This window comes from Mauremys reevesii, linkage group 2, assembly GCF_016161935.1.
Source record: "Mauremys reevesii isolate NIE-2019 linkage group 2, ASM1616193v1, whole genome shotgun sequence".
In the NCBI taxonomy this organism is placed as follows: Eukaryota; Metazoa; Chordata; order Testudines; family Geoemydidae; genus Mauremys; species Mauremys reevesii.
In genome coordinates this window covers 108016567-108043455 of record NC_052624.1, presented here as the reverse complement: position 1 = coordinate 108043455, position 26889 = coordinate 108016567, and the positions used below count along the sequence as shown (strand labels likewise).

The following is a 26889-nucleotide window of genomic DNA, read 5'->3' as shown; positions in this document are numbered from 1 at the left end:
ATGTGAAAACTGAAATTTCATTTTCTCTTTGGAATCAAAAACCTCCCAGTTTCATTTGACTACAAAACAGAGCAGAAGTCTTTTTGGAAAATACAGCATGACGCCTTTCTTCGTCAGCAGCAGACAGAATGATTTAGATATAAAGTTCTTTCAAGCAATTAAAGCATATAAAAAGCCTTCAAGCAGCTCCAATGTGGTTCTTTTTGGGAACACTGTAGTGGGGAGGAGGGAAATGCAGGCACAAAACAAGAGCTATGTTTGGAAATACCACAACCCTACATATTCTTCTTAAAGTACATAGTGAGATGCATAATGGCATTTCAAGATGTGCAGTAATGTGTTTGTGGTTCTCACAGTATAGCGCAGTAAGCAGGATGTTTTTGTCTTAATGTTTTTACAGTAACAATGTTTAAACAAGCAAGACTGAAATAAGGCTGTTGAGTGACACTGCAGTGATCCACAGAACTCTGGTTTTCATTCACAGATGGATCTCAGTTTTTCCAGAGTGTCTATGTAAGGAACTGTGTGTTTTAAGGGTGATGATCATGCTTCCATTGAAGTCACCAGCAAACTCCCACTAACTTCAAGAGAGGCAGGATCAGGTCTTTAATGACTGAAGACAAAAGTCTGATTACTTCTGAGGATCAACATACATTTCTACACTGAAGTGTTTTTGTTCAATAGACTATGACAACATGACAGGCAAACAACATAGGCAGCTTTGTTTATAAGCCTTCTAGTATAACGTACAGGGCCTGATTCTCCTCTCACAACAATGTATGTCAAAAGAAACTCCCTTTGAAATCAGTAGAGTTACAGTGGGGTGAATGAAAGGAGTAACTGGGCCCACTCTATCTTAGCCTGGTGTGTGGTGCTGAGGACTTCACAATCTTCTGTACGAAAGACTCACTTCAGTTTAGCAATTGAGAGTTAAGTTCACCCATTTTGGCACAATGTAAATGTGAATACAAGTGAGTTTGTGAAACTGTGCATACGCTCCCAAGGCAGCAAGGGAAACTGCAGCTGTGGGGCATTCCCATCTGGAGAGACTAGTGTTTGGATCATCATCCTGCCTGGGGTTCTTCTGGGAAGAGCAGCTTCAGTATTGCCAACTCTTGCGATTTTATCAAAAGTTTCATGGTATTTGGTATTTTACTCAAAGCCCCTTGACCTACAGTGACGTCATTACCTAAAAATGTCAGTTTTCATTTAAAAGAACAAAGAAGTAAGTTTCTAGCCCTCATGGTTGTGGAGAAAAGCTTGAAAACCCTGACCCAAATTTAGCCTAAAAATCTTCGTAACCAGAATGCACCGATAAAGAACCCAAGATTTATTATTTTTAATATGTCACGTTTTAAGCCAATCTCATGATTTTGGAACATTTGGGGTTGGCAATGTGTCATCTTGGACATGTCACCAGACAGCAGCGGCCCAGAAGACACACTGAATCAGTGTATCCCCAGCTACATTGGTCATATTCTTGCCCCCACGCAGCGTTGCTCAGTTTGTGACTAAGCTAGCTGGCTGAGAGCCTCCCAGAGAGCTGAAGTTATGGATGCCTCACCCCACTGCATGCGACCTCGGGGCAGACTTTGTGTTAGTGGGAGCTCTGGATTATATCCAGCCCTGCCCAGCGAGTTGTACAGTTCTACGGTATCCTGATCTGGAGTTGTAAATCAACACAACAGTCAGTACTGGTAGGCAGTCCCCAGAGCCAACAAATGCGCTCCACTCGAAATACAAGATATTAGGCAGGTAAAGGCAAACAAGCCCACCCTATAAGAGACCATATTCACTGCCTATATTTCCTTTCCCTTCTAAAATGTGCACAGGAAACACTCTATAAATGGGAGAAGAATCTGAATCAATAATGGTATCTACAGTCATCCTTTGACCAAAAAATTAAGGTAATTTCTATTTTCTATTGCAAGGAAGCAATTCCCATCTAAACTTGTATGAAATAAACAATAACATGATTCAACAGCTCCTTATTTACTAATAGGAATAGCCTCCCAGCTTTCTTTTTGTTCTTTATTCACACATACAGTAAGTACACAGACCTGCATTATTTTATTCCTCCTTCCTTGCCATGGCCTTAGTAAGCTTGGAGAGAAACAAAGGTTTTACATTTCTCAGATTGAAGTAAAGACTTATTACTTTTCCCTTAGAGTAATTGTGGGTCTTTGAAATATTTTAGCTACCATGGATCCCATTGCTGGTGTGCATGTGCCTCCTGTGCACAAGACTGGATTTTTTTCAGTAGGAGTGTCCGTCGGGGCATGCATGAATCCTGTGCCTCCAGTAATAAGGGCACAAGGGGCAGAATGGCAGCGACCCTCCCTCAATTCCCTCCCAATTCAAAGCCCGTGTTGCTGAGGACTCTGAAAAGTGGGGATGGAAAGTGGGTCATGGGATCCACACTTATTACAACATCATGAAGAACCGCAGTTACTAAAGGGTAGGTAACTGTTCTCTCTTTTTGGAGTACATGTCAGTGTCGATCCCACTGTAGATGACTGGCAAGCGGCATCCCCTTAGCGTGGTGGGGACGGAGAGCTTCAGCTGCATCAGTCAAATAGGGACTCTGCTCTCTGACCTACCAGCTAAATCCAAGACATCATGTTTGACAAATGTCAGTGAGTAATTTGACATTCCTGCCTTACAAATTCCTGTAGCAGGTGGAGGATATTGCTCAAGCTCTGGTGGAGTCAGCCTTGATATTTGGTGGGAGAGTTACACCAGCCAGCTAGTAACACAGTGAGATGCATTGTGTTATCTATTTCAATATCCTGTGCAATGAGATAACCTGAGCTTTAGAATGCCTGGTTATGGCTGGAAATAGATGAGACAACAGTTTAAATGACTTTATATTATCACTGTAATAAAGTAAAATCCTGGATACATGTAGTGTGCGTAATTTTTTTTCCCCAGTAACAAGTATGGGAAAGATCAGGCAGGTTGATTCAGGTGAGATTCCTGCACCCCCTTGTCCCTACAGAACGCTGTATGGGAGTGTGAGGGGTTCCCCCTGGGGTGCCAACTGGAACTGGGGTACAACTGAGACCCCTGACCCACCAGCCTGGGCTCCCTTTCACACTGCACAGCTGTGACAAGCTACAAAGCCCTCTGGCCTGCACTTTCACCAGCCTTTGGATGGGAAGGCTACTCCCAGCTCCTCAGGCACACACCCACTCTGGAATATAAACCCAAAATTATACCGTCTTGTGCTGCACACTGTAAGCTCATAAAATTCGCCCCCTCCCTCAGTCTGGAGAGGAATATGCAACAGCCTTTTGCCCCGAGTTATGATTTCCACACACTTCATTCCAACTAACTGGTTTAGATAAAGCAAAAACAAGTTTATGGACTACAAAAGATAGATTTTAAGTGATTATAAGCGATAGGAAACAAATCAAAGCAGATTACCTAGCAAATAAACAAAAACACAAACTAAACTTAACATACTAAATAGATTGGATATGAATAAGCAGATTCTCACCCTGATAATGATACAAGCAGGCTGCAGATTCTTAAGTGGCAAGCTGCACTTGCTTTACAGCTTGGAATTCCCAGGTGTTTCATACACAGGCCAAAAATCCCTTTAGCCTGGGTCCAGCACTTCCCCCAGGTCAGTCTTTTCCCTCAGGTGTTTCCAGGAGTCGTCTTGTGTGGGGAGCGAAGAACCCCAGATGATGTCACTTCCTGCCTTATATAGCTTTTGCGTATGGTGGGAACCCTTTGTTCCCAAAGCTTGGTTCCCAGACCGGTCTGTGGAAAAATACTGACATCCCAAGGTGGAGTCTAGAGACATGTGGTCTTGTCACATGTCCTTGTAGAGTCATAGCAGCTATTAATCGGAGGCTGTCTGTAGCATTCTCAGGTGGGAAATAAGCTTGTCCTAAGACCTAATGCTTTTTCCTAATGGCCCACTGCACTAAATAGGCCCTTTCCCACCCACTATCAAGACTGAAAGCATCTTGTCTAGTGGGCGTTACCCAGGTGTAACTACACTTAAAATACAGCTACACAGTCAATATTCATAACTTCAGATACAAAAATGATACATGCATACAAACAGGGCAATCATCTTCAGCAAATCATAACTTTTCCAATGACATCTCACATGACTTATCTTGCATAAAACACATTATAATTATGTCATAATCATATCATCATACTATCGCTGTGAAGAATATGGGGTGCAGTGTCACAGGGGGATCAGCCATAACTGCCTGAAGCTCACTTATTCTTCTGGCCTAAGTGATAGCCACTAGGAAGACAGTCTTCACCATGAGGTGGTGCAAGAACCATTCTGACAGAGGCTCAAATGGAGGTTCCTGGAGCCTCAGGAGGACTAAATTGAGTTTCCAGGCAGGGATTCTCTTTCCTGTGGCTAAATAAATAATATCTCCTTGCGAACTTTAATACCAGTGGGTGAGAAAAGAATGAACATGACTGCACATAGAAAACTGAAATCACTGTGAGCCAGCCCTTCTCCCAGTAGTTTTCCTGCTCTGTATCATGGACCTGAAGGGAGCAGTCTCTGTCTGTGGTAGTCAACCAGCCAACAGCTACACTGTCAGGTACAATGACTTTGGGTCTGGATGGAGTATCTGGCCACAGTTCTGTGACATCCAGTCCAAGTGGGCTGGGAACTGGACTGGGGGCTGAATGGGCATGTGTATTCCAGATGCCAACAGCAAAAAGGCCCATCACATGGTCACAACTGTGGCCAAGTCCTTGTGGTTATGTCAAAGGTGACCATCGCTGCCTATAGGACTTTTCTGGCACACATTTGGTCTTCTTTAATTCTGTCTCTTAATTCCACTAATTAATTAGTTAATTAATTAATAAAGGGAGTCACCCTTTCCCATATTGGGAAAGTATATCTGGCAAACAACACTGGCAGATTGCCACACGGAGTTGCAGTGAGGCAGATGAATAAACTTTGTACTCAGAAAGGTTCAGCTTTTGGGGTTTTTGTCCTTGGGTGTCCCTTTCATCAATTTTGACTTTTCCTGGACTGCTGCAATAATCAATAACCTTGGGTTGAATGGAAGGGTGTAAAAGTGCTTCAAGCTTTTCAGAAGGACCTGATAACGTTTTTACATCCTTTTAAATATGGGCTGATTGGTATCTGGGATTTGCTAGTGCCTCTTGGCTGGTTCAAATAAGTCATCATTGATGAGGAGAATGATCATGGCTGGGGCTCATGCAGTGAATGTGAAAGAATTTATGAGATTTCTCTTGTCTGGCCATGGCTTCAATATCTAGGATACATCTGCAATGCAAGCTAGCAGGTCCTGAAAAGCTTTAAAATAGTCAACCGCCAGAGTGCGTCTGGTACAACTGTTTTTTCTCAAGCAATGATGACAATTCTTTTGGCAGAAAACTGCTCTTCCTCTGGTATCCCCAGCTCTTGGGTGCTGACATTGGGTTCAGGTGTTGGTGGCCTGGGTAGTGATGTCATAGGAAGCCTGATTTCCTTCTCTTCCTGGACACACAGGAGCAGGATCTGCTTCAAGAAACCTGAGGTGATAACCACCAGGAGGGCCAGTATGGCCAAGACAGCATGTTTTATGAGTACTGACACAGTTGTGGCTGGTCATCCCAATGCCACTCATGCTGCCTTTGTGGTGGCAGAAGAGGGATCTCTAGTAAAACCTCTGCAGTTGCTCTTCCAAGGTAGAGGAGAGGCATCCTTGCTCAACACTGAAGGCATAATCCAATAATGATGGATAAGAGTAAGATTCTCCGAACGGTAGCACATTGGAGTGTGGTTCCATGACATCCCCAATGGAATGTCAACAGTTCCACAGGGCAGACTTGGTCCCATAATTGGCCCCACAGTCAATGTTAGTGTCTTCGTTGGTCAATGTCAGTTTACCATGCACCACTCCTGTCTTAGCAGAGGATTTATACACTCTGTCCTTGGAAGATTGATGCATCTTTTCCTTATGGGACAGTGTTGCCTGATGCTTGGAGCCATGTTTGGGCTCTGCTTGGTTCTGAATTTCAGTCTCACTCTTGTTTTGGGGTGCTGGTGGCTGCCCTCGTGATGCCATTTTAAGTGCTGTGTCAACTAGACAGCACTGGAGGTGTTGGTGGCAATACTGAGGAAGTTGTCATGGGTGTTAGCATGGTGGTAACCAGTGCCAAGATAGTTTCAACGTAGTCAGTGCAGATTTTGATGATATTGTATTTCCTGCTTTCCTTTCATTGCTGGACCCCTGGGCAGAGCTATCCCATCCATAGTGCAGACTGGGGCAACTGCCCCGGGCCCCACACTTTGGGGGCCCCTGTGCTTCAGGGAGATGGTGGGGGGACAGGGCTCTGGGGACTAGCGGGGGGCCTGGTGCTGGCAGCAGGGGTCATGCCTGTGCCCCGCACTCACCAGCCCAGGCATTTATTTCTTTTTCTTGCCTGCAGCCTCTTGGGCTCAGGCTCGGTCTCTGTGGCAGCAGAAGCGAGTGACCCTGACCCAGCCCGCTCAGCTCCGCTCTGCCGGCTCCCAACATGGCCTGCTGCCTCAGCATCCTAGCGCTCCCCAACCACTAGTGCCAGGGCAGTGCCAGACCCAGGTCGACTCTGACCCTGCCCTTCCTCCTCGGATGGACCCTTCCCATTTCTGGCAGGACCCACCACCAACACAGGAGACCCCCTTGCCCCTAACACAGGTGAGTGCCAGCCAGTAGTCTCCATCGTCCCTTGCCTGTCACCCAGCACTGGTGTCCCCCCAGTGCCCAACACCTCCCCCTTCCACTGCCCTTTCTCCCCTCACTGCCCTTTCTCCCCATCCCCCAGCACTGGGTAGAGTCCTCCAATGCCACCTCCAGGCCAAGGCCAGCCCTTATCACCCCCTTGCCTCAGCGTCCTCCTTGCCTTTCAGCTCTCCAGCCTTGGGGTCCCTCTCCCTGCAGTACAAGGAAAAGGTGGGGCGAGACACTTTATGCTAACCACAACTCTGCTCTCTCCACCACCCACCAGGACTGGGGTCCTTCAATCCATCTGCTTTTCTGCCTCCCCTCCCCCTCCCAGCCCCCAGAGAAAACAGATCTTAGAGCCCCTCCTCCCTGCTGGAGGGTCCTGGGGTTCCCCAGCACCAGGGCACATATAGGCCCTCCAAGAGCCACTCAGTTCCCGAGACCTGAGCTCCCAGTGTTGCGAATGTGTAATTACATTTTTAAAAAATCCACTGAAGGTAGCGAGACCATATGCACCTGGGAAGTGAATTTGCTGCAAGGAAGTCCAGGAAGGTAGATTTCAGAATGTAAGTGGCACGGTGAGTTTTTTTTTTAATTATATGAGCTTCATTATAATTATACAGCTGGGCGCTATCAATATTTAATCTGCGGCCAACAGCTGCCCTTGAAGATCACTGTAACCGGATTTCACCTGTATAAAACAGGCTGATTTGCCCCGGCCCCCACACCGCCTTAGGGATGGCCCTGCCCCTGGGTATGGTGTCTGCTCATGGAAGAACTCACTGACGATAACCCTTTTGTTTGTTCTTTGTTAGTGGTCATCTCTTCGGGGTCTGAAGTGATGCCCATCAATTGCTTGAGTAGGTGTAGCTTCAGTCATGTGTTCAAAGACTTGCAAATTCTCAAGGAGAAGGATTTGCACACCGAACATCTTTCAGGAATGTGGCTCTTGCCAAGACAGAACAGACATTGATTATGCCAGGGAGGGGAGAGAGAGTATAAACTCTGAAGATGTGGAGTCCGCCATGAGAGTCGTGGTTAGCATAAAGCGTCTCGCCCCACCTCACTGTAGAGGGGGCTACCTACAAGGGGGGGCTCATCGGTAACTTTTCTTCTTCGTGTATGTGTGAAAATAAATATTTCTTCACAAAGTGGCTTGAAAAGAAAGGTATTAATGTCTCTAAGAAGTGTAGCAGGTTGGAAACTCACTGACTTCGATCTCAGAGCCACGGGAAGTAAAAGGAAATTCAGGGAGCGTTGAAGCCGCTTTATCCTTCATGTCCTCATGCGGGAGCATGAGACATCACAGGGCATGTGCACAGCTACTGAAAAAAACCCATCTCATGTGCATCAGCATAATGCACACCCACAACGGGATTCACGTGGACACCTATTCAAAGAAGTTTCTTTCCAAATAAAATTATTCTGGTCTGCATAAGCATATCCGTCCTGCTGTGCTAATAATCAGTATGCAGTCTAGTAATAAATAAATTACTGACTGGTAATCTCTAGCTAGACGGATTGTTCCAGCACTAACAATGGAACAACGATCTCCATTAGTCATGGTTTGCTATATGTAATCCATAACACAAAGAGCCTCTTTTAAATTACACTTAAACAATCAACTAGACACATACATTCCCATGAGCTATTAATACTGTAATCAATGCAAGATTTTTAAATATACACACGCTGAATGGTAACCTTTTAATACAACATACCAGATCATAGTATTGTACTGCTAATTCATTTTGAAGATTTTAGGAGTTGGCTCTTTACATTACAAGCCCAAAAAATAACTTCTTTAACTGGAATTGACTTAAGAGTCACCCCATTAACTCACATTATTCCAGCTAGTAAATGGAACAGAGCCATCATCAACAAAGTATTTAAATCAAGTATTCACTCTTTTGCTTCTGGCTAATAAAGCATCATGTCTGTCCACATTTTCCATCATTAAAAGAGAGAGTAATCAGATCCATGGAAATAAAATGAACCCTTCATTATTATAAAGAATGCAGGTATTATGTCCTAAATATAAACAAATCAAGCATGCAGTATGATTGGTTAATGAAGATTACAATGTACTTATGTACTATAGGCTGGACCTGGATGTTCTGGATATATTTAACCTAAATGGCAAGCTTGTGTGACCCAATATTGAACTGTATGGCAAGATGGAAATCATAGAGAAACATTCCAAACAATGATTTTTTTAAAATGGTGTTTTATTGTAATCAATCATTACAAAAATGCTGATTTAAAAAGCCACTAATTTTTGTGTGAAACTTGCATGTAGAAGGGTCTCTGCTATGTTTTACAGGAAGAATTTTTAAAAGATACAAACTATTGAAAAAAATCCTTCCTGAGCATGGCCAGATCCCTATATCACATCACTAGGGGGCAGGAGATCTGCACATTTTTCTTAGCTGGCTTGACTGTTGTGATTATTTAATCTTTTTATTTAAAAATCTGGGATAGAAGTAAAGAGTGACTGTAGAAAAACTACATATAGTCTCACAACTTTAGGGTCTCTCTGCCATTTCTTGTGCAATTCACAAGTTTCATATAAGTCTAACTAGAGTGTAATTCTGGAATCTACACCAAGTAAGGGGCAGCAGCGTATAGTTGCACCTTCCCAGGAGCAGACAGAGAATCACAGTTCTCTCCCCAGCCTTGCTCTAGGGGCAAAGCAATCTGTGCTACTGGTCTATACTTATAGCAGCTTACTTCCCCCTGTACATTGGCTCAGCTGTGCTGGCCAGTGCATCCAGGGATCTATTTAAGTCCCACCCTTTCCCATCTACACACTGACAACCTGCAGGGAGGTGGACAATAGCCGCCGCAGGGACACTGCTCTCCTCCCTGTGCTGTACCACCCAGTGTGGGTAAGTCTGTTCAGGGGAGTAAGCAGGTACATGACAGCAGGTTACAATCCTCTCCCCTATATTTTAGTAAAAAATGAACATGCACAAAGTGGTTTTCCTTGCATAGATACAATCCATGTAATCATTCACGGATGTGCACCTGTCCTGTTAACTGAGCCTGTCTGAGAGAAACACATCCCCAGCCTAACAGCAGCATCCACAGAAGAGTGAATTCAGCCCTCCTCTACTTGTTCTCCTCCACAGAGTTTAAATGTCCAAATATCATTGGAATGATTTCAATGCTTACATTATTAATCACTGGCTATTTATTTAAATAAAAACAGATTATTATATGGAAAATAGTATTCAAATTTAAACACCCTCCAGTCAGGAAATGGAAAATAGATTCTCATCCTCTCATTAACCTGAGCTCATTGCAAATACTGTATATATAGTCTGATATACATTTAATAGCCTAGCTAGTAACCAACATGTTCCATATACGCTATGTAGGCCTGCTAATGTGACTAGGAGCACTTTAACACTTTCATTTCTTAACCTTTTTCTGCTTGAATTCATTAATCTCTTTTAATATTTGTATTACAGAAGCAACAAGAAGTCCCAGTAAGGGTCATTACCCCAGTGTGTGGAACAGTATACAAAGATGAAATAAATGACAAGCTCTTCCTCAAAGACCTTACGATATAATGCTCTGATTCTGCAATTGGATCCACGGGGGCAGACCCTGTGCAAGTACCTGCGTAATATATTCAGTGGTAAGATTAAACTTCGAAGAAAGCCAAACAAATTAAAGTGTGGCAATGTATACTTAAGACGTCTCAAGAACTTTAACTCTGAGCTGTAGTGATGTCGTGCAATGGCTATACAATTATGATTGGTGCATAATGGTGCCTGTAGCCTTTGATTAAACTGATTTTAAAAATACTTTAGACTTTTGTTGTTGTTGTTCATGGTACCATGAGGTATAACAAACTTTTTTTTCCTCCCTGGAAAATTCTTAATCTCTTCCACTTCCCGTGATCAGAACATCTTCCTCCATGAGGTACTTCAGTCTTGTGGATCACTAGGGACATCACAACTATTCCAGATGTGTGTCAGAGCACCGTGTTTGAAAGTGGCAGGATGGAGAGAGGTAAATCTGTTGTTTTTCCAACATTGCCCAGTAGTGTATATCCTACAAAACTATTGACTACTGGCACAGTGCATTGTGTGTGTGAGCGCTCTCTTTACTGCATGCAAATTCTCTCTCATGAATCAGTCTTGCTATACACCAAACTCAAAGATTATAGCAAAAAACAAACAAACAAACAAAAAACCCAAAACACCCACAACAGGGGAGAAATACTCTCTCACACAGTGCCAGTCCCACCCTTGCCCCACACTCCTACTAGTTGGTATCAGCACAGTGTGTTCAAAACTGGTTCCATCCAAAATGGCTTTAAAGACTCCAGGGATGGCTTTTCAGGACCACTTATGCTTTGCTCAGTAGTTAAGGATGTGCATTTTTCATGGTTCAATTCCTCATTTTTCACAGTCTGCATAGCCCAAAGTGTCACATTTCATGGGAATTTCACAAAGCATAAAATTACACACAAACTAAAGATTAATGTTCACGTAGGCAGAAAGCAAATCGAAGCCTTCCAGAACCAGTCAGCTTTAAAAACAAGGGAAATCCATAATTTTATGGTGTTATTGCTGAATTCCATGTAGACTATCAGAATCCTATATCCTCCTCGTCAGTAGTCATAACATGAAAGGGCATTTCATATTGTGCACAGAGGAAGGAACAGCTCAGTTTATTTGTAGACTTGTAAATTACTATATGGAGGTTAAACTTATGAACTCAAATTTGTTTCAATGCCAATTCCCATCCCAGACTGGGAAGACACATACCCTGTACAATCTGTATTAGGATAAACTGACTCTCTTTGCAGATGTATCATAGATCAGAATCATATCCAGGGATGAGGAAGGGAAGCATCATTTTAAAGTCTAAAAGACACTTCAGATTATATTTTTTGTAGGAAACGGTCATGGAATGCGTTAATAAATCAGTTTTAATAAAAATGTAATTTAAAAGTGTTCAGATGGGAACTGTGGAAAGGAAATGTTTGTTATAAGCATAGAGGAAAGGAAAGAGAATGCTTTCTGCCTTTAAAATTGTATGTTTTCAAGGTCAAGCTCTTTTGTACAAATAAACAAATTCAGCTAGTATTAAAGGGACATTCCCAGAGGTGCCAGAGGGGCTCAGCTACTGAACCAAGACAGCCCACTGTACCTTCAGTAATCACATAGATGGTATAATATACCCGCAAAGCAGAGTATCATACTCAAGAGTTTCTTTCAAAACCAATGGACTGATGTGACTGGGTGCTTACCCCATGCACATTAGCCAATCACACATAAGGGTAACAGGTTAACTGCAGTCATACTGTTTTAGTACTTTTAAATCAGAACAGAGATGTTTGGAAGCCCTTCTTAGCTCAATACCCACTACTGCTACATCCTATCACTACATCTGCTTGTCTCTCCCCACGACTATTAAGTAATCTTAGAATGATATGGACTAAGATGTCACCCATGGCAGGTGTCCAAGTATGTGAAACATCTTTTCCATAGAGAGATCTTCTATGTTAAATCCAAGAGAAAGTAATTCAGTTGCACCAGAATACCTTTATTAGATTGTATCTTTCATGCTGAAGATTACATTGAGATATTCATTCACTGTTATGATATACAAAAGATCCTGTATAGGTGGTTTCAAATGATGGCTACTTGGCAGCCTTTTATGAAATGAATGAGTGGTACTCTAGTATAGTTTCTAGCAGACAAGCATCTACATCAATGAAATCACTGACATCCTTGTTAGCAGGCTCAGCAGACAGACCAAAAATGGAATGTACCATGAGAATGAACTGTCAACTCACTCTTGGTGGTGATCCACTTAGGCCTGGTCTACACTGGGGGGGTGGGGATTGACCTAAGATACGCAACTTCAGCTACGAGAATAGCGAGCGTAGCTGAAGTCTATGTATCTTAGGTCGACTTACCTCACATCCTCATGGCGCTCCCCCGTCGATTCCACTTCCGCCTCTCGCTGTGGTGGAGTACAAGAGTCGACGGCAGAGCGATCGGGGATCGATTTTTGTGTCTACACTAGACACGATAAATCGATCCCCAATAGATCGATCACTACCCACCGATCCGGCAGGTAATGTAGACGTACCCTTAGATGGTCAAGCTTTAAGAATATTACTGAGAAGTTTTCTGAGCAACTAATAGAGGCCCAGGCCCATGCCTCTATTTGTGTTTGTTCTGTAACTAGCAGAGGATTTTATATGCTTTTAAAAAAAAATAAACAAAGAATGAACTACTTCTTATAGATAACTTGAATGCTTAGGAAAAAATGAATCAACTTCAGAATTATGCACAGAATAGAATAATGAATGTTGGGGAGGGTCACAGAGTGGGAGCTGCAAGTTTTGATGTCAGGCCCTGGAAAATGAGAGATGAAGGTAAGCTTCTGCCCAGTAAAGCGCTGAATTCTCTTGGTATGCTATTTATTTGGGGTATTCAGCATATCATTCTAAAACAGGGGTTGGCAATCTTTCAGAAGTGGTGTGCCGTGTCTTCATTTATTCACTCTAATGTAAGGTTTCGCATGCCAGTAATACATTTTAACGTTTTTAGAAGGTCTCTTTCTATAAGTCTATAATATATAACTAAACTATTATTGTATGTAATGTAAATAAGGTTTTTAAAATGTTTAAGAAGCTTCATTTAAAATTAAATTAAAATGCAGAGCCCCCCGGACCAGTGGCCAGGACCCGGGCAGTGTGAGTGCCACTAACAATCAGCTCGCGTGCCGCCTTTGGCATGCGTGCCATACCCCTGTTCTAAAAGATGCTGGGTAGTTTCCAGTATCCAGGTTTTGTTTACAATGAATGGGGAAATAACAGAATGAGATTCAAGCCATGTGATACTTAACTCTATTTTCACTAATAAACTTGAAATGTGACTATCTGCTTGTATGTTGTGACACCAGCTCAGTCACAACTTGCCACTCAGTGAGACATATCAAGCTGTGATCTAGCATTCTTTATGATGTAATTTATTTATTCATCATACTTACACAAGGTAAACATCATATGTGCAGCTAACTGCTATAATTAGAGAAAGAGCTTCACTGTAAAAAAAGCAAACATTGCACATAGCACTTAGCTTGTGGCAGAAATACTCTCAGCTAATGATAGCTAAAGTTTGGGTTCTGCAACAAGAGAATTTTAATCAACTGTTTCCATTGTCTACTAACAAAACTTCAGCCCTCACTTTTTCCTTCCTCTAACCTCACCTCAACACCTTCAGGCATGGCATGTCCAGTGATAGATATTAACCAGATGCTGTTCTACATCAGATCCATGGCCAGGACTGAGTTGTTTCAGGAATCTGATTTCCCAGAATGTACAAGAATAGACATTTGTTCTAAAGCTGGTGCTCAGGTAACATCACATGCCTCTTGTTTTAAAAATAGGCATAACTGCTGGGGGCATTAGTACAGGTTCTGTTATTAAACTGATTGCCTGATACCACAGATATCCACAAACCATGAGATGTTTGAGTATCTACATGAAATTCTGACTGATGGAATTGTTTCTGAATTCATTTGGAAGTAGCAGATATTATATAACAAGTGGTAAATCAGATTATTGTATTCAAATTCAGAACCAACTGTGAAATCTATTTTCTGCCGTTACACCTAATGTGATTGGCCTTACATATTTTGTTCGGTTTATCTTTGATAAGATAGATAATATTATTAAACTATTTTGTTCAAGTTTGCAAAAATAAATATATTAGGATTGAGTTAATACAGTAGTAGGCAGAGTCTGAATCCAAAGCAGGAAAGATTTATCGTTTAATAATAAATAACTTCTCACATTTACAATATGCTTTTTATCCAAAAGTCTTAATGCAGTTTACAAAGGTTAGGCTCATTTTACCTATCACAAAACTGAAGCACAGAGAAGTTCATTGACATCATGCCTATGGTCTCACAGTGAGAGAATGAAAAATCCAAGCAGGTGTTCTAAAATTAGATTTAGTTCCATTTTAACATGAGTGCTTGACTAGCACAATTTTTGGGGGATTCAATATAACAACTTGTTTGTATACCCTAAACAATATGGGTATGAATTGGGGACCAGAATGTGACTTGTGTTACTTTTTCCATAAGGGATGTTGTTATATTTCTGGGTTTCCTGCAGTTATTTCTCATTTGTTTTCAGGGCTATTGGTAAATTTCATATGACAAAGTGATTTAAAATTCATGAAAGGTCTTGTAAAATTAGTAGGATAAATACAATAACCAATTACAAAGACTTACTGCATGCTTATTTTATTTGGTATAGAGCCAAAAAGGCATCATGGAAGCATAAAAAGCATCGCACACGATGTATCACATCCACACAAGTCCAAATAAATCTCCTAGTTCACAGGACAGAAGAATACAACATGTTAATAGAGGATTGAAGTGCCACATTGGCTATGTTTATCAGACTGTTCACTCAGATTTAATCCTATTAACCAACATGTCACCTTCCCTCAGGGTATTTTAGTTCCTTATCCTATGTCTGTCACAACAACCTAGTGCTTGATTCCTAGCCCAATAAAGTCAACAAGAAGACTCTCATTTACTTCGGTGAGCTTTGGATTAGGCCCTATCACAGTGAATTCTGCTACAGCCCAACTCCTCTGTCCAAATGACTGTATTTGGTATAGGAAATTCGAGCATCAGAAGTGATGCATCTTTAGTTTTAGATGACACAATTAGTACTTTTTTGACCTTGCATATGTAACTAGCTTGATTATATGCTAGAATGTTCTCTTTGGGTTACTTAGAGCACCGAAATAACAATGTCATGCCACATGCACTCACCGGCAATCTTACATCTCTGTGCCTGACTAGAAAACGTCCATTTCAGGTTCATTGCAAGTTTCTTTTCAGGTGTATTATTGTTGACTAGAAAATATAAAATTGCTTAATTTAGGACATTATCTGTGAGCAACAAGTTCTTGAACTGTGGCTCCAACTAATTATTATTTATTATCTGTATTACAGTAGTGCCTAGAAGTCCCAACCAAGATAAGGGGCCCACTGTGCTAGATACTCTGTAAAAGATAGTAAGAGGCAGTCTCTGCCCTGAATAGTTTAGGGCTTCTCTTCACATAGAGCTCTGCAGCTGTGGCACTGTAGCGCTTTAGTGAAGATGCTATGCTGATCAGAGAGCTTTTTCTGTTGGCATAGATAATCCACTTCCATGAGAGGTGGTAGCTAGGTCAACAGGAGAAGTTCGCCCATCAACATAGCGCTATCTACACAAGGGCTTAGGTGACTAACTACATCGCCTAAGGGTGTGGATTTTTCACACCCCTGAGTGTCGTAGTTATACCAAAATAAGTCTGTACTGTAGACCTGGCCTTAGTCTAAATAAACAGAAGAGTCAGGCAAAGGGGGGGGAGGGGAAACAGAGGCACAGTGCAGAGAAGTCATCCAAGCTCACACAACAAGTCCAGTGGCAGAGCTAGGAAAAGAACCATGGATCCTGAATCCCAGCCCCATCCACTGTATCACACACTGACTCTCACTTATTTAGGGCTGCCTTCATTGCAAGTTAGCTCAAATTTGTACACATGAGCTACTACACTCGAGCTTGCCTAGTTCCAGTGAGAGTGATTGCACTTTAGAAACAACACTGGAGTTACTTATACTGGGTGATTTAATTAGCATCACAGAGTGATTGGATTAGCTGCTCATGAGTTGTTGTAACTTTAGCTGTTCTATCCCCAATGGCATTACTAACTGGAGCATCACTTGATCTTCAAACCTCTGGCTCCCACCAAATAAATAAAAACATAAATAAAAGGCCAGCAAGTTCACGCTTAAAGCACCACTTAACTTGAGTTAGAGATTTCTGTGTGTGGACAGTCAAGTTAGGGGTAACACTTGATTTATAATTCAAGCTAACTGCCATGAAAACACTCTTAGTGAGTTAAATTAGCTACTGCATTAAATGCCTGCAAACTCCATATTGTCTAAAAATGTAAGTTTATATTCAAATTTAAAAACAAACTTTTAAACAAATTCTCCAACTGTAAGGACCCCAGGGCAGAATTTTACTCAAGGTTATTATGGAGCTATTGACTGATGGTCCCACTTTTCTTGTCAGTCTTTTGCTCTACAGAGATATATATTTTAACTAGGCCTGACCTCCCATTTAAGTCCCTATTTTACCCCTATATAACTTGATACCCCAGCCTACATAACTTGAACTTTAGCACCTAGGTAATGATTTGAAACCAAAATTAGGCAGATACACACCCTGGCCCCACTCCAGGCACCCTGCCACGGCCCCGCTCCTGGACCCCAGCCCCACTGCCAGCGCCTGGCCACAGCCCCACTCTTGGCCCTGGCTCTCCACCTGGGATCTGGCCCTGCTCCCGGCACCTGGCTACAGCTTCACTGCTGGCCCTGGCTCCTGGCCTCACTCCCGACCCCGGTACCCGGTTCCCCACTGTTGTTCTCGAGGGGGGTGCAGACCAGGTAAGGGGAGGGTGCGAACAAAAACATTTAGGGTCCACTGATCTATGCAGTACAAAAAGAATTTATCCATGGAGAAATCCAAGAATCTCCCAAATTAAAGAGTAATGCACAAATAAAACCCTACCAACTGTGTTCATTTTTCTTCCACTTTTCTCCATTTTCATCTTCTCTACAGATATAGAGATACATACCCAAAGAGAGAGACTGCCATTTGATGGATCAGCAAAATAAAATAAAAAAAATAAATAAAAACCTTGCAACACTGAGATTTGCTCAGCTACCCCCAGGAAATTCAAACACCATACAATCAAGGTTATTTCTATAACATACAAAGTATATTTTCATACTTTAAAACTAGCCCTATTAACTGCAAATCCCCCACCAAAACCATCATACTTGCACTGCTTCTGCCATCCTCCATCCACATTCCATTGGAATCAATAGACTCTTATGATGTAGCTGGAAAACTCAACAATGGAACAGATGCTCTAGGACAGGGATCGGCAACCTTTCAGAAGTGGTGTACCATGTCTTCATTTATTCACTCTAATTTAAGGTTTCGCATGCCAATAATACATTTTAATGTTTTTAGAAGGTTTCTTTCTATAAGTCTATAATATATAACTAAACTATTGTTGTATGTAAAGTAAATAGGGTTTTTAAAATGTTTAAGAAGCTTCATTTAAAATTAAATTAAAATGCAGAGCTCCCCGGACCAGCGGCCAGGACCCGGGCAGTGTGGGTGCCACTGAAAATCAGCTCGCGTGCCGCCTTTCGCACACATGCCATAGGTTGCCTATCCCTGCTCTAGGATATTCAGTAAAAAAGAATAGAAAATCTTCCTTTCTGGATTATTTTTCAGCTGTGTCTAACCAAGGCCCTTTTCCTGGTTAGTGTTTACATCAGTGACCTATTTTTTAGTATATTTCAGATCTTCAGTATTTACCACACTGATGGCATTATTCCCTTGGAGTCCATTGAAGCTTTCCATTGACTACAGTGGGCTCTGGATCAGGCCTGTTGATTAAAAGTGACTCTGTTTCTGAACACGTCTGTTTCCAGTTAGTATAAAGGAACACTATTTGAGTAACTTTAGGCCCAGTGGTTTTTAATGGAGAATGAATAACCACTGCAGCTAAATAACCATTAGATGAAAAGTAAACAAAGAGAAAAGGCACTAGAGCTACTATTGTTTCAGGATGTCCTGGAGACAACGCAGTGTTTAGTGCTCCATAGCATGGATGTTTGGAGGATGATAACAAAAGAAAACCCACTTGCAAAGGTATTCATAGACAATGCTGCTTTGTTGGGCACCAATCAACAGATAAACGTGTCCCACTTTTTAGCAACGTAACAGTTTTACAAGAACTGTCCTTGGTTCATTTGTATTCTACGCAATAGACACACTTTTATCTGCTACTCATTTGCTAAATATAGAAAATGAAACTCTTTGGACTAGTTATTCTTCTGGCAGCACCTTCTGCCTTGAAACTCAGTAGATGATTCTAAACTGCCCAGAAAAGCAAACTCACAAACAGGAAGCTTTGGAGTGAAACAATAAATAAATCTTAAAAAAAAAAAAAAAGTTTGTCCCCATGAAATTAGTTCCAGAAAGCAAAGACTTGTATTAAACAACCTAACAATGTTAACATGATGGTTGGACTTCCACTGGCCTCTGGAAAATTAACTCTTGACATGGATGCTGGCATCCAATTCCATAGAAATCTCTCTGACTAAACACCTCTTAAACTCTTCCATCAAAAATAACTACCGGGTAAGTTAATGTTGCGTGCTTATGCACTAGAAAGTCAGGAAATGTCCTGATTAGGGTTGGAGGTAATGGCAACACTACAATAAAAGAAGAACAGTGCCTTCAGTGAAAGCTACAGTGGAACTGAATTGGGATATGAAACTTGGCCAGATCATATCCTTTTTGTAGTTTAGGCTGAACACTCTCCAGAAGGAGGGTAAATCCCACTGCATAGGGTATTAGGAGTTTGGTACACCCTGCTTGCATGCTGGAAGCATTCAGTGGCACATGCTACCTCATTATATTGTTGTATTGCCATCACTTAACATGTTGTTCAAAGCCCATGGCACTGTCTCGACTTCTCGAGTTCCTATTCTGATGCATTTTAAATCCCTATGTTCAACCAGAACTCTACAGCTGTACATTTTAAAACATCATATTCGATTTATATTACATACATGGTTATCATGAAAAACCTTAAACCATTTCCTACAGTCATCCAAAAATAATAAATCAGAAAAAATATTATTCTCAGATGACGTATACTTAATGTTTCTTCTCAACAGCCTCCTCATATTTTTGGATAGGGTTGGATACACTGTACTTTCAAGCCTATCTTTATCTCACTGCACATACAGAAAGCACACACTGGTTCCTGGAACTGAAAACAGCTGACAAAGGCTTGAAATAATAATGGACTTCAAGCAGCCTGAAAGTCAGTCAGGACTTAAATTCAATTTCTAAATAAAACACAGATATAAGAAAATGCTAAAACGTATTTTTTTTCATTACTACATTTATAGAGGAAGGGATATATACCTGTGGGGGGAGGGGAGACTGCAGTTTGATCCATCAGCAAAACATTAAAATCTCTTAACATCAACTCTACTTTAAAATGTGCCTTATATGACTCATAGCCCTATAAATACTTAATGGCCAAGATTTTCATCCACACTTACATACAATGGTATTTTATTTAGTTAGTTTTTTTTAACCTGTCTGGAAGGTCACCTGTTGATAATAAGGCAACAGGGTTGTATACCAATTTTCTTGGTACAATCACTGAAAAGCAGGCTTCAAATACATATGCTGTGAACATCAGTATTATGGGTCTAATCCAAACAGCGCCCACCTAAATCAATGGAAAAACTTTCATTGACTTTGTTTTGCTTTGAATCAGGCCTGTAACACATACAGCTTTCCCACATGAAAGTATAGAAGATGCACATAGGGTGACCAGACAGCAAATGTGAAAAATCAGGATGGGGGAGCGGGGGTAATAGGAGTCCATATACGAAAAAGACCCAAAATTCGAGGCTGTCCCTAGAAAATGGGGACATCTGGTCACCCTAGACGCACACCAAGAATTTGACCATTTTAACCCTCCAAATCTGATGGCATTAGGATGTCCTTCTGGGAATACATAAATACATTATTTATTGTTGAAAAGCAGATGATGTGGATGGATGTATTACTGCCATTCATTCAACCTGTAAATGTGAAATGACATTCCAATAAGGAGGAGGTACAGATAGCATGCTGCAAGCTCACATAGATGAGGCCACATCACACAGACAATGCCAATTGCAGGCATTAGAAAGCTGACTCGCCTAATACTAATAGATTATTACTCTGAAACCTTAGCACCACTGTATGGAATTACTATGCTCAAGGAAGGAAGACTCATTGTAATCCTAGCAGGAAATCCATGCTTCTCACTAATTTATTTTGCAAATTCTCTTGGATATTTCATATATCCGAAACACTTACTCTCTGTAAAATCTCTAGAGACAGAGGGCCAGGTTGTCAGCTTGGGTTTATTAGTGAAGCTCCATGCCAGTGGATGGTGCTCCACCAATTAACACCAGCTAAGGATCAGATTCCCCACCCCCCACTGTATTTGTTTTCTTATTTTCTTTTCTATTTTTTTCCTTAGTGTCGTTCTGGCTAATTGCTTCTGTATAACTTTTCCTCAGAGCTGTAAAGAAAGGATCTTATTTAGTGTTCATGTATTATTTTAATGTGAGCTTCTCTAGCTTCGCTGTGTATTATCTCAGGGCCTTCCCAATAACAAGTATAGTTATTATACCATTACTGCTGAAGAAACAGGCAGTTTGTTTTTAACACGTTGTTGTCTGCATTGGTCCTGTCTTCGAGTCTCTTATTTAAAGGGATACTTTCAACTTAAATGTACTATTTTAAATAATGTAGATCTAGAATACCTAGCTCTTAAGCCACCTTTCTGTCTATTTATGTATTTAATTCGCATTTGGCTCCTCAGTGTGTGGTTTGTTTTATGGAAGGCAAATGAACCAGGCTGATAACTGTAAAGACTCTTATAAAGAGCTGCATGGGAGTATTTAAATGGAGCATCCGCCAAACATGCATTCTTCTTGAATCCCCCTGTTTACCAAGAGGGGCTGCTGCTGGTGAAGCCATCAGGGTTGCACAGGTACTCTCATATGAACACTCTCTCACCTACCCCCGCCCCTGAGAAGGAGGTAAGGAGAAGCTGCAATTGGCTGGAACACTTGTTTGGTGGCTAAAGAGGAGCAAACACAACCCAGAGCAACTGCCACTGCTTGCAACCTGGGCGTTCTTGTTAAATGAAAACCATTGCTGCTTCTGAGATAGGGTGATTTTTAAATTGATGCTGTGAATGATATAGTTCTCCCCTCTCTCCCCCACATACAGATCTATGAAGCTTTTCCAACTCATTAGGCCAAATTTTCAAAAACATCCTATAAAATTGTGTGTGCAATTGCAGAAGTTTTTTAATAGGGCTTAGCAACATAGTCATAGGGATTGACAAGGGAGGAGAGAAGAGAATGCACCTTGTAATGTTTAAATTTTCCAGCTCTCCCAGTCAGTGATATGTCCATTTCCCCTTTAACACTGCCTGATCATAGAGTCATAGAAATGTAGGGAAAGAAGGGACCTTGAGAAGTCATCAGGTCCAGCCCCCTCTGCTGAGGAAGAACCAAGTAAGCCCAGATCATTCCTGACAGGTGTTTGTCCAACCTGTTTTAAAAAAATGCCAGTGATGGTGATTCCACAACCTCTCTTGGAAGCCTAGTCCAGAGCTTTTTCCTAATATGTAACCTGAATCTCCCTTGCTTCAGATTAAGCCCATTGTTTCTTGTTCTGCCTTCAGTGGGGATGGAGAACAACTCATCACTATCCTTTTTATAACATCTCTTTACATATTTGAAGATTGTTAACAGATCCCCCCCTCAATCTTCTTTTCTCAAGACTAATCGTGCCCAGTTTTTTGACCTTTCCTGACAGGTCAGGGTTTCTAAACCTTTTATCATTTTTGTTGCTCTCCTCTGGACTCTCTTCAATTTGTCCACATCTTTTCTAAAGTGTGGCACCCAGAACTTGACACAGTACTCCAGCTGAGGCCTTAGCAGTGCTGACCAACGTGGGGCGATTACCTCCCCTACTGTTAATACACCCAGAATGTTAGTAGTCATTTTCACGACTGTATCCCATTGTTGACTTATATTCCACTTCCGATACACTGTAACCCACAGATCTTTTTCAGCAGTACTACTTCCCACCCAGTTATTCCAATTTTGTTGTTGTACATTTGATTTTTCCTTTCTATGGGAAGCACTTTGCACTTGTCTTTACTGAATTTCATCTTGTTAAAATTGGTGTCATCTGCAAATTTTATAAGCATTCTCTCCACTCCATTATCCAAGTCATTTATGAAAATTAATGAATAATACCAGATCCACAGCAGACCCCTCTGAGATCCCCACTAAATACACCCTCCCAGTTTGCCAGGAAACCATTGATAACTACTATTTGAGTATGGTCTTTCAGCCAGTTGTGCACTCCCCTTATAGTAAATTCATCTAGACCATATTTCTCTAGTTTGCTTATGAGAATGTCACATTGGACTGATGATGTACTCACATGGAATCTATTCCACTGCTTAAAAGTAACTCTCTTCCACAATATATAAAAACTCACTAACTCACTCACTGGGAGACCCATTATGAATAGCTAACCACTGCAAATTATTCAAACATGTTTGAATCCTTGATGTAGTAGGTTGAAGCAGATTTGTCAGTAAGATTCACTGCAGGAAACACAGCTTCTGAGTTCATTTACTGTACCTCTTAAGATGTAGTTCTGATAGTTCTGGTCTGCCTCAGCTCCCACTTTTATCAAGCAAGTCAGGCCTTCAGCCACAACAAACTCATGAACCAAATCCTTGTCATCCTGCCAGAGAAGAGAAAGGGAGAGAAAACAGAGATACTACATTACAAATCTCAAAGACAAGGAAACATTTTTTGTCACAATAACATGAACTAAAATATATGGTCTGTGGTTTTTACTTTCTATTCAAATTAAATAATATGAGTATACTCTTTTTCTATACGTCAGAACTGGACTAAGAATTCTTCTATCAACCAAGCCATGTATACTGGACATCAGGTTGACTACGCTATGGCACTCGGAGTAAAATTTTTCACAGCCCAGAGCAAAGTTGCTATGTCAGTCTAATTTTTAAGTGTAGACGAGGCCTTTTAAAGGTACGTTTACACTGCAATTAAACACCCACTGACTTGGGCTGCAGGGCTGTAAAATTGAAGTGTAGACTTCGGGGCTCGGTCTGGAGCCCAGACTCTGGGACTCTCACCCACCTTGAGGTCCCAGGGCTTGGGCTCCAGTTTGAGCCCAAACATGTACACTTTTTACCGATATAGCCAAGCAAGCCAAGCCTAAGACCAAGACCTTTGACCTGATCACTGAACTGTGCACTGCTGCTGAGAGACTGTAGAACTGCAATCATATAATATCAGCAAGTATAGGCCACTTCTCATCATTTCATTTAATTAAGTATTTATATTATAGTAGTTATAAAATAATATGAATATTTTACTTCGCTGTAATGTGATAATAATTAATATTAATTAAAAGAAAAAAAAAAAATAAAAAAAAAATTTAATGAATGAGTGAGTTGAAAATTCCCCCACATTCTTATAAAAAAAAAATAAAAAATGTCAAAAAAAATAATTTATTTTTTTTAATATTTTTTTTTTTTTTTAATATTTTTTTGGAATTTACTGGACAAGTACATCTCTTTTATGAAATTTTGCTAGACAACAAAGTAGGTAGGAATTAGGATTGATTTTTTGTGTTTTGTTTTGGTTGTTTTTTTTTTACATAGGATTATAATGTAGATGAGATGAGATGACAGCATCAGAAAGAGAAGAACTACCAGGGTTAGATTTTTTTTTTTAAAGTTTTTATTTATATCTCTCTTCTACTAATAAGAAAGTTTCTCTCTTAAAATAGGAAAATTGAATTCCTTTCTTTCCAAAAAAAAAAATTTTACAAAGGCAAAAAAAAGTGTAAAAAAATACAGCTGCTGCCAAAAAAAGTCACATTACGGTTACCTGAGAGTAGTACTACATGACCTTAATATTTAAGTTCCTGATACTTAAAAAGTCCTTCTACCCTGCAAAGAAGAATCTTTTCTCCAGGAAATCATCAGAATTCACTTTGCAGGCCAAGTATAATTTCAAATGACATGATTTTACACATGTGGTATTATTAGTTTCATATTCACCTTTAATATATTGTCTCTATGATGGTATATTGATAAGATGAACAGGGGAAAAATAGTAACTTTGGCACCACAGGTTCTTTTTTTGTTAACCATTAATTATTATGGCAACAGTAATACTTGTTGATTTAGGGAACAATATCCATAACTGTAAGAATAATTAACTACATCTGTGTCATTCTGGTTAATAAAATACCACTCCTGGACTGTGGTTAACAATTTGCCATTAGTTAAATTTGCTTGTGGTGATTTATGCAAGTCATTTCTTGGACCACCAGTCTCTTATGCAGCACAATCTGGTGAGTACAGTACTTCAGCTGCTGAAGAGAAGAGGACAATACAGGTATTTAGAACACCCATGCCAACAGAATAGAGAGAAACATTTATATAAAAGAAAAAGGCATCCATTCAAAAACATGCCTAAATTTACAGAAAGCTGCTGGACAGTTAATTAAGCAGCAGTTGATGGGATGACTAAATCAATTAACCAGGTAAGCATTAATAAATTTAAAATATTACTGGATCTAGCTGCTTTGTGAACACAAATACTAACATTGCCTGTGGCTTACCAATAATGATTTGGTTTTACATAAACTTGTACATGTTTTCACAAAGAAATAGATGTTAATGGTAACTGCCATCTTTCAAATACTGTAGCGCAAAAGGGAATAGGTCCAGACTCCACAATTATAATAAATACATACATTTGTTGGAGATTATTTTTTATTTGTCATATAATTGATGGCCCTCATTGAGTTAGAAAACTGCAAAGCCCTCTAAAGAATAAAGTGTTTGTCTTTTATGTTGACAATGCACTTATTAAGCTCTGAATTTTATACATTTGCTAGAGTGAAGAGTTAAATAATTTTAATAATTTGTTGGAATAGGTATATCTTCAAGCCATAAAGCATTCTGAGGGAAATTTATGCAACGGCAAATCGTGAGTCAGCTGGAAATGCTGGGGAAGGATTTGATTACTGAGTAATGCAGGAAGAGGTGAAAGATGTCAATCAACATTTTTACCCCCAGCTAAGAATTATTTATCCTATTGAAAAGAATAAAAAGGAGAAGCCAACTCAAGTCAAGCTCATCCTTTAGTTCTCTCCATAAACCTATGGTAAATAAATAAAACAGATTAGGAAATATGCATTAGACTTTGGTTTAGAACAGATTTATATTTTTTCTTAAACATTAATGAACCACTGGTAAATATATTGTTTTAAGATTCACAATTCTTAGACACCATCATACGGCGTCCTCAATTTAAACTATTAAATTGTAAGTGCAAATAGCAGATTTGATGAAGGGGACATAAACTTGCTCTAATTTTTTTAACTATTTTGTTGATGTTCAAAGTTTTATAATGTGATTCTATCTCTGTGTTCAGCTCCCTGGTAATGGTTGTATCAATAATATAGAAAGGGATCAGACATAAAGCGGGATCACAGAGTACACAGAGAAGTCTGTTTGGTAATATTGCATATATTTATTATAGTCTGAGTCCCCTTGCTGAATAAAACAGGCTAGATTTTGGCTGAGATGCATACATACAGGTTTGTCATAGCTCCACTGGAGTCAATGGACTTAAGACAATTTTTACCAGCTGAGGATCTGGCTCCGATGCTTTGGATCAGATCATGGCCCATGGTAATCCCACTTTGTTTTTCTCCAAATGCACAAAGGGGAATTAGAGTTGGGCAACTGAGGATTTGCTGGTGTGGGGGAGTCCTTGGCTGACACAGAGTCAATATAGGTGGCTCTACTCCACCTACCGCCAGGCCCCTAACATAGAGGGCATGCCCAGGTATGCTCGGAGGCTGTGGCCAAAGCATGCTGAGCCCTGGCAATCCTTGACTAGTGAAATGCCCTTGGAATCTATTACAAGTTGGCACAACTAAGAGGATTAAGCTCTTCAATTCCAAGTCAATCTATCTCACACTAATTTGTGTAAAACCTGTTGTCAAAATTTGCATTTTAAGGCAAAGTTCCAAAACTAACATTTTGCAGCAGCAGTTACATCGTCAAAATACCCTGTCATAAACCATACATTTTTTAGTTGACTGAAAAAATGACTCAAGACAATGCATTCTAGACCTAAATCCATATCTAGTTGGCTAAGTAAAAGTGACCCAATTATCAGAAGTGCTCATGTAGTACCATTAACTTTAGGCACCAAAGTTTAAACATTCTGGTCTGTGTGTATTATTTTTTGTGTACAGAAGCTCCCTGACTTACGCAAGTGTTCCGGAATGCCTTGCGTAAGTTGAATTTTGCATAAGTCGGGAACGTATCTCTGACAATTACGAAAAAAAAAAAAGCTTACGGAACTTTTTCCGTAAGTCCGGATTTCCCAAAGTTGGGTT

The 26889-nt window shown here is 40.5% G+C and overlaps 1 protein-coding gene across 12 annotated transcripts in view; it reads right to left on the bottom strand.

The window, feature by feature from the left end:
• FHOD3 (formin homology 2 domain containing 3) overlaps positions 1–26889 on the bottom strand; it is a 634103-nt gene that overhangs the window by 268149 nt on the left and 339065 nt on the right. For all 12 annotated transcript variants that reach the window (XM_039524511.1, XM_039524510.1, XM_039524507.1 and 9 more), the window contains exon 5: positions 23070–23175. In XM_039524511.1, coding sequence (XP_039380445.1) covers positions 23070–23175 — 106 coding nt within the window. The remainder of the gene's footprint in view (positions 1–23069; positions 23176–26889) is intronic.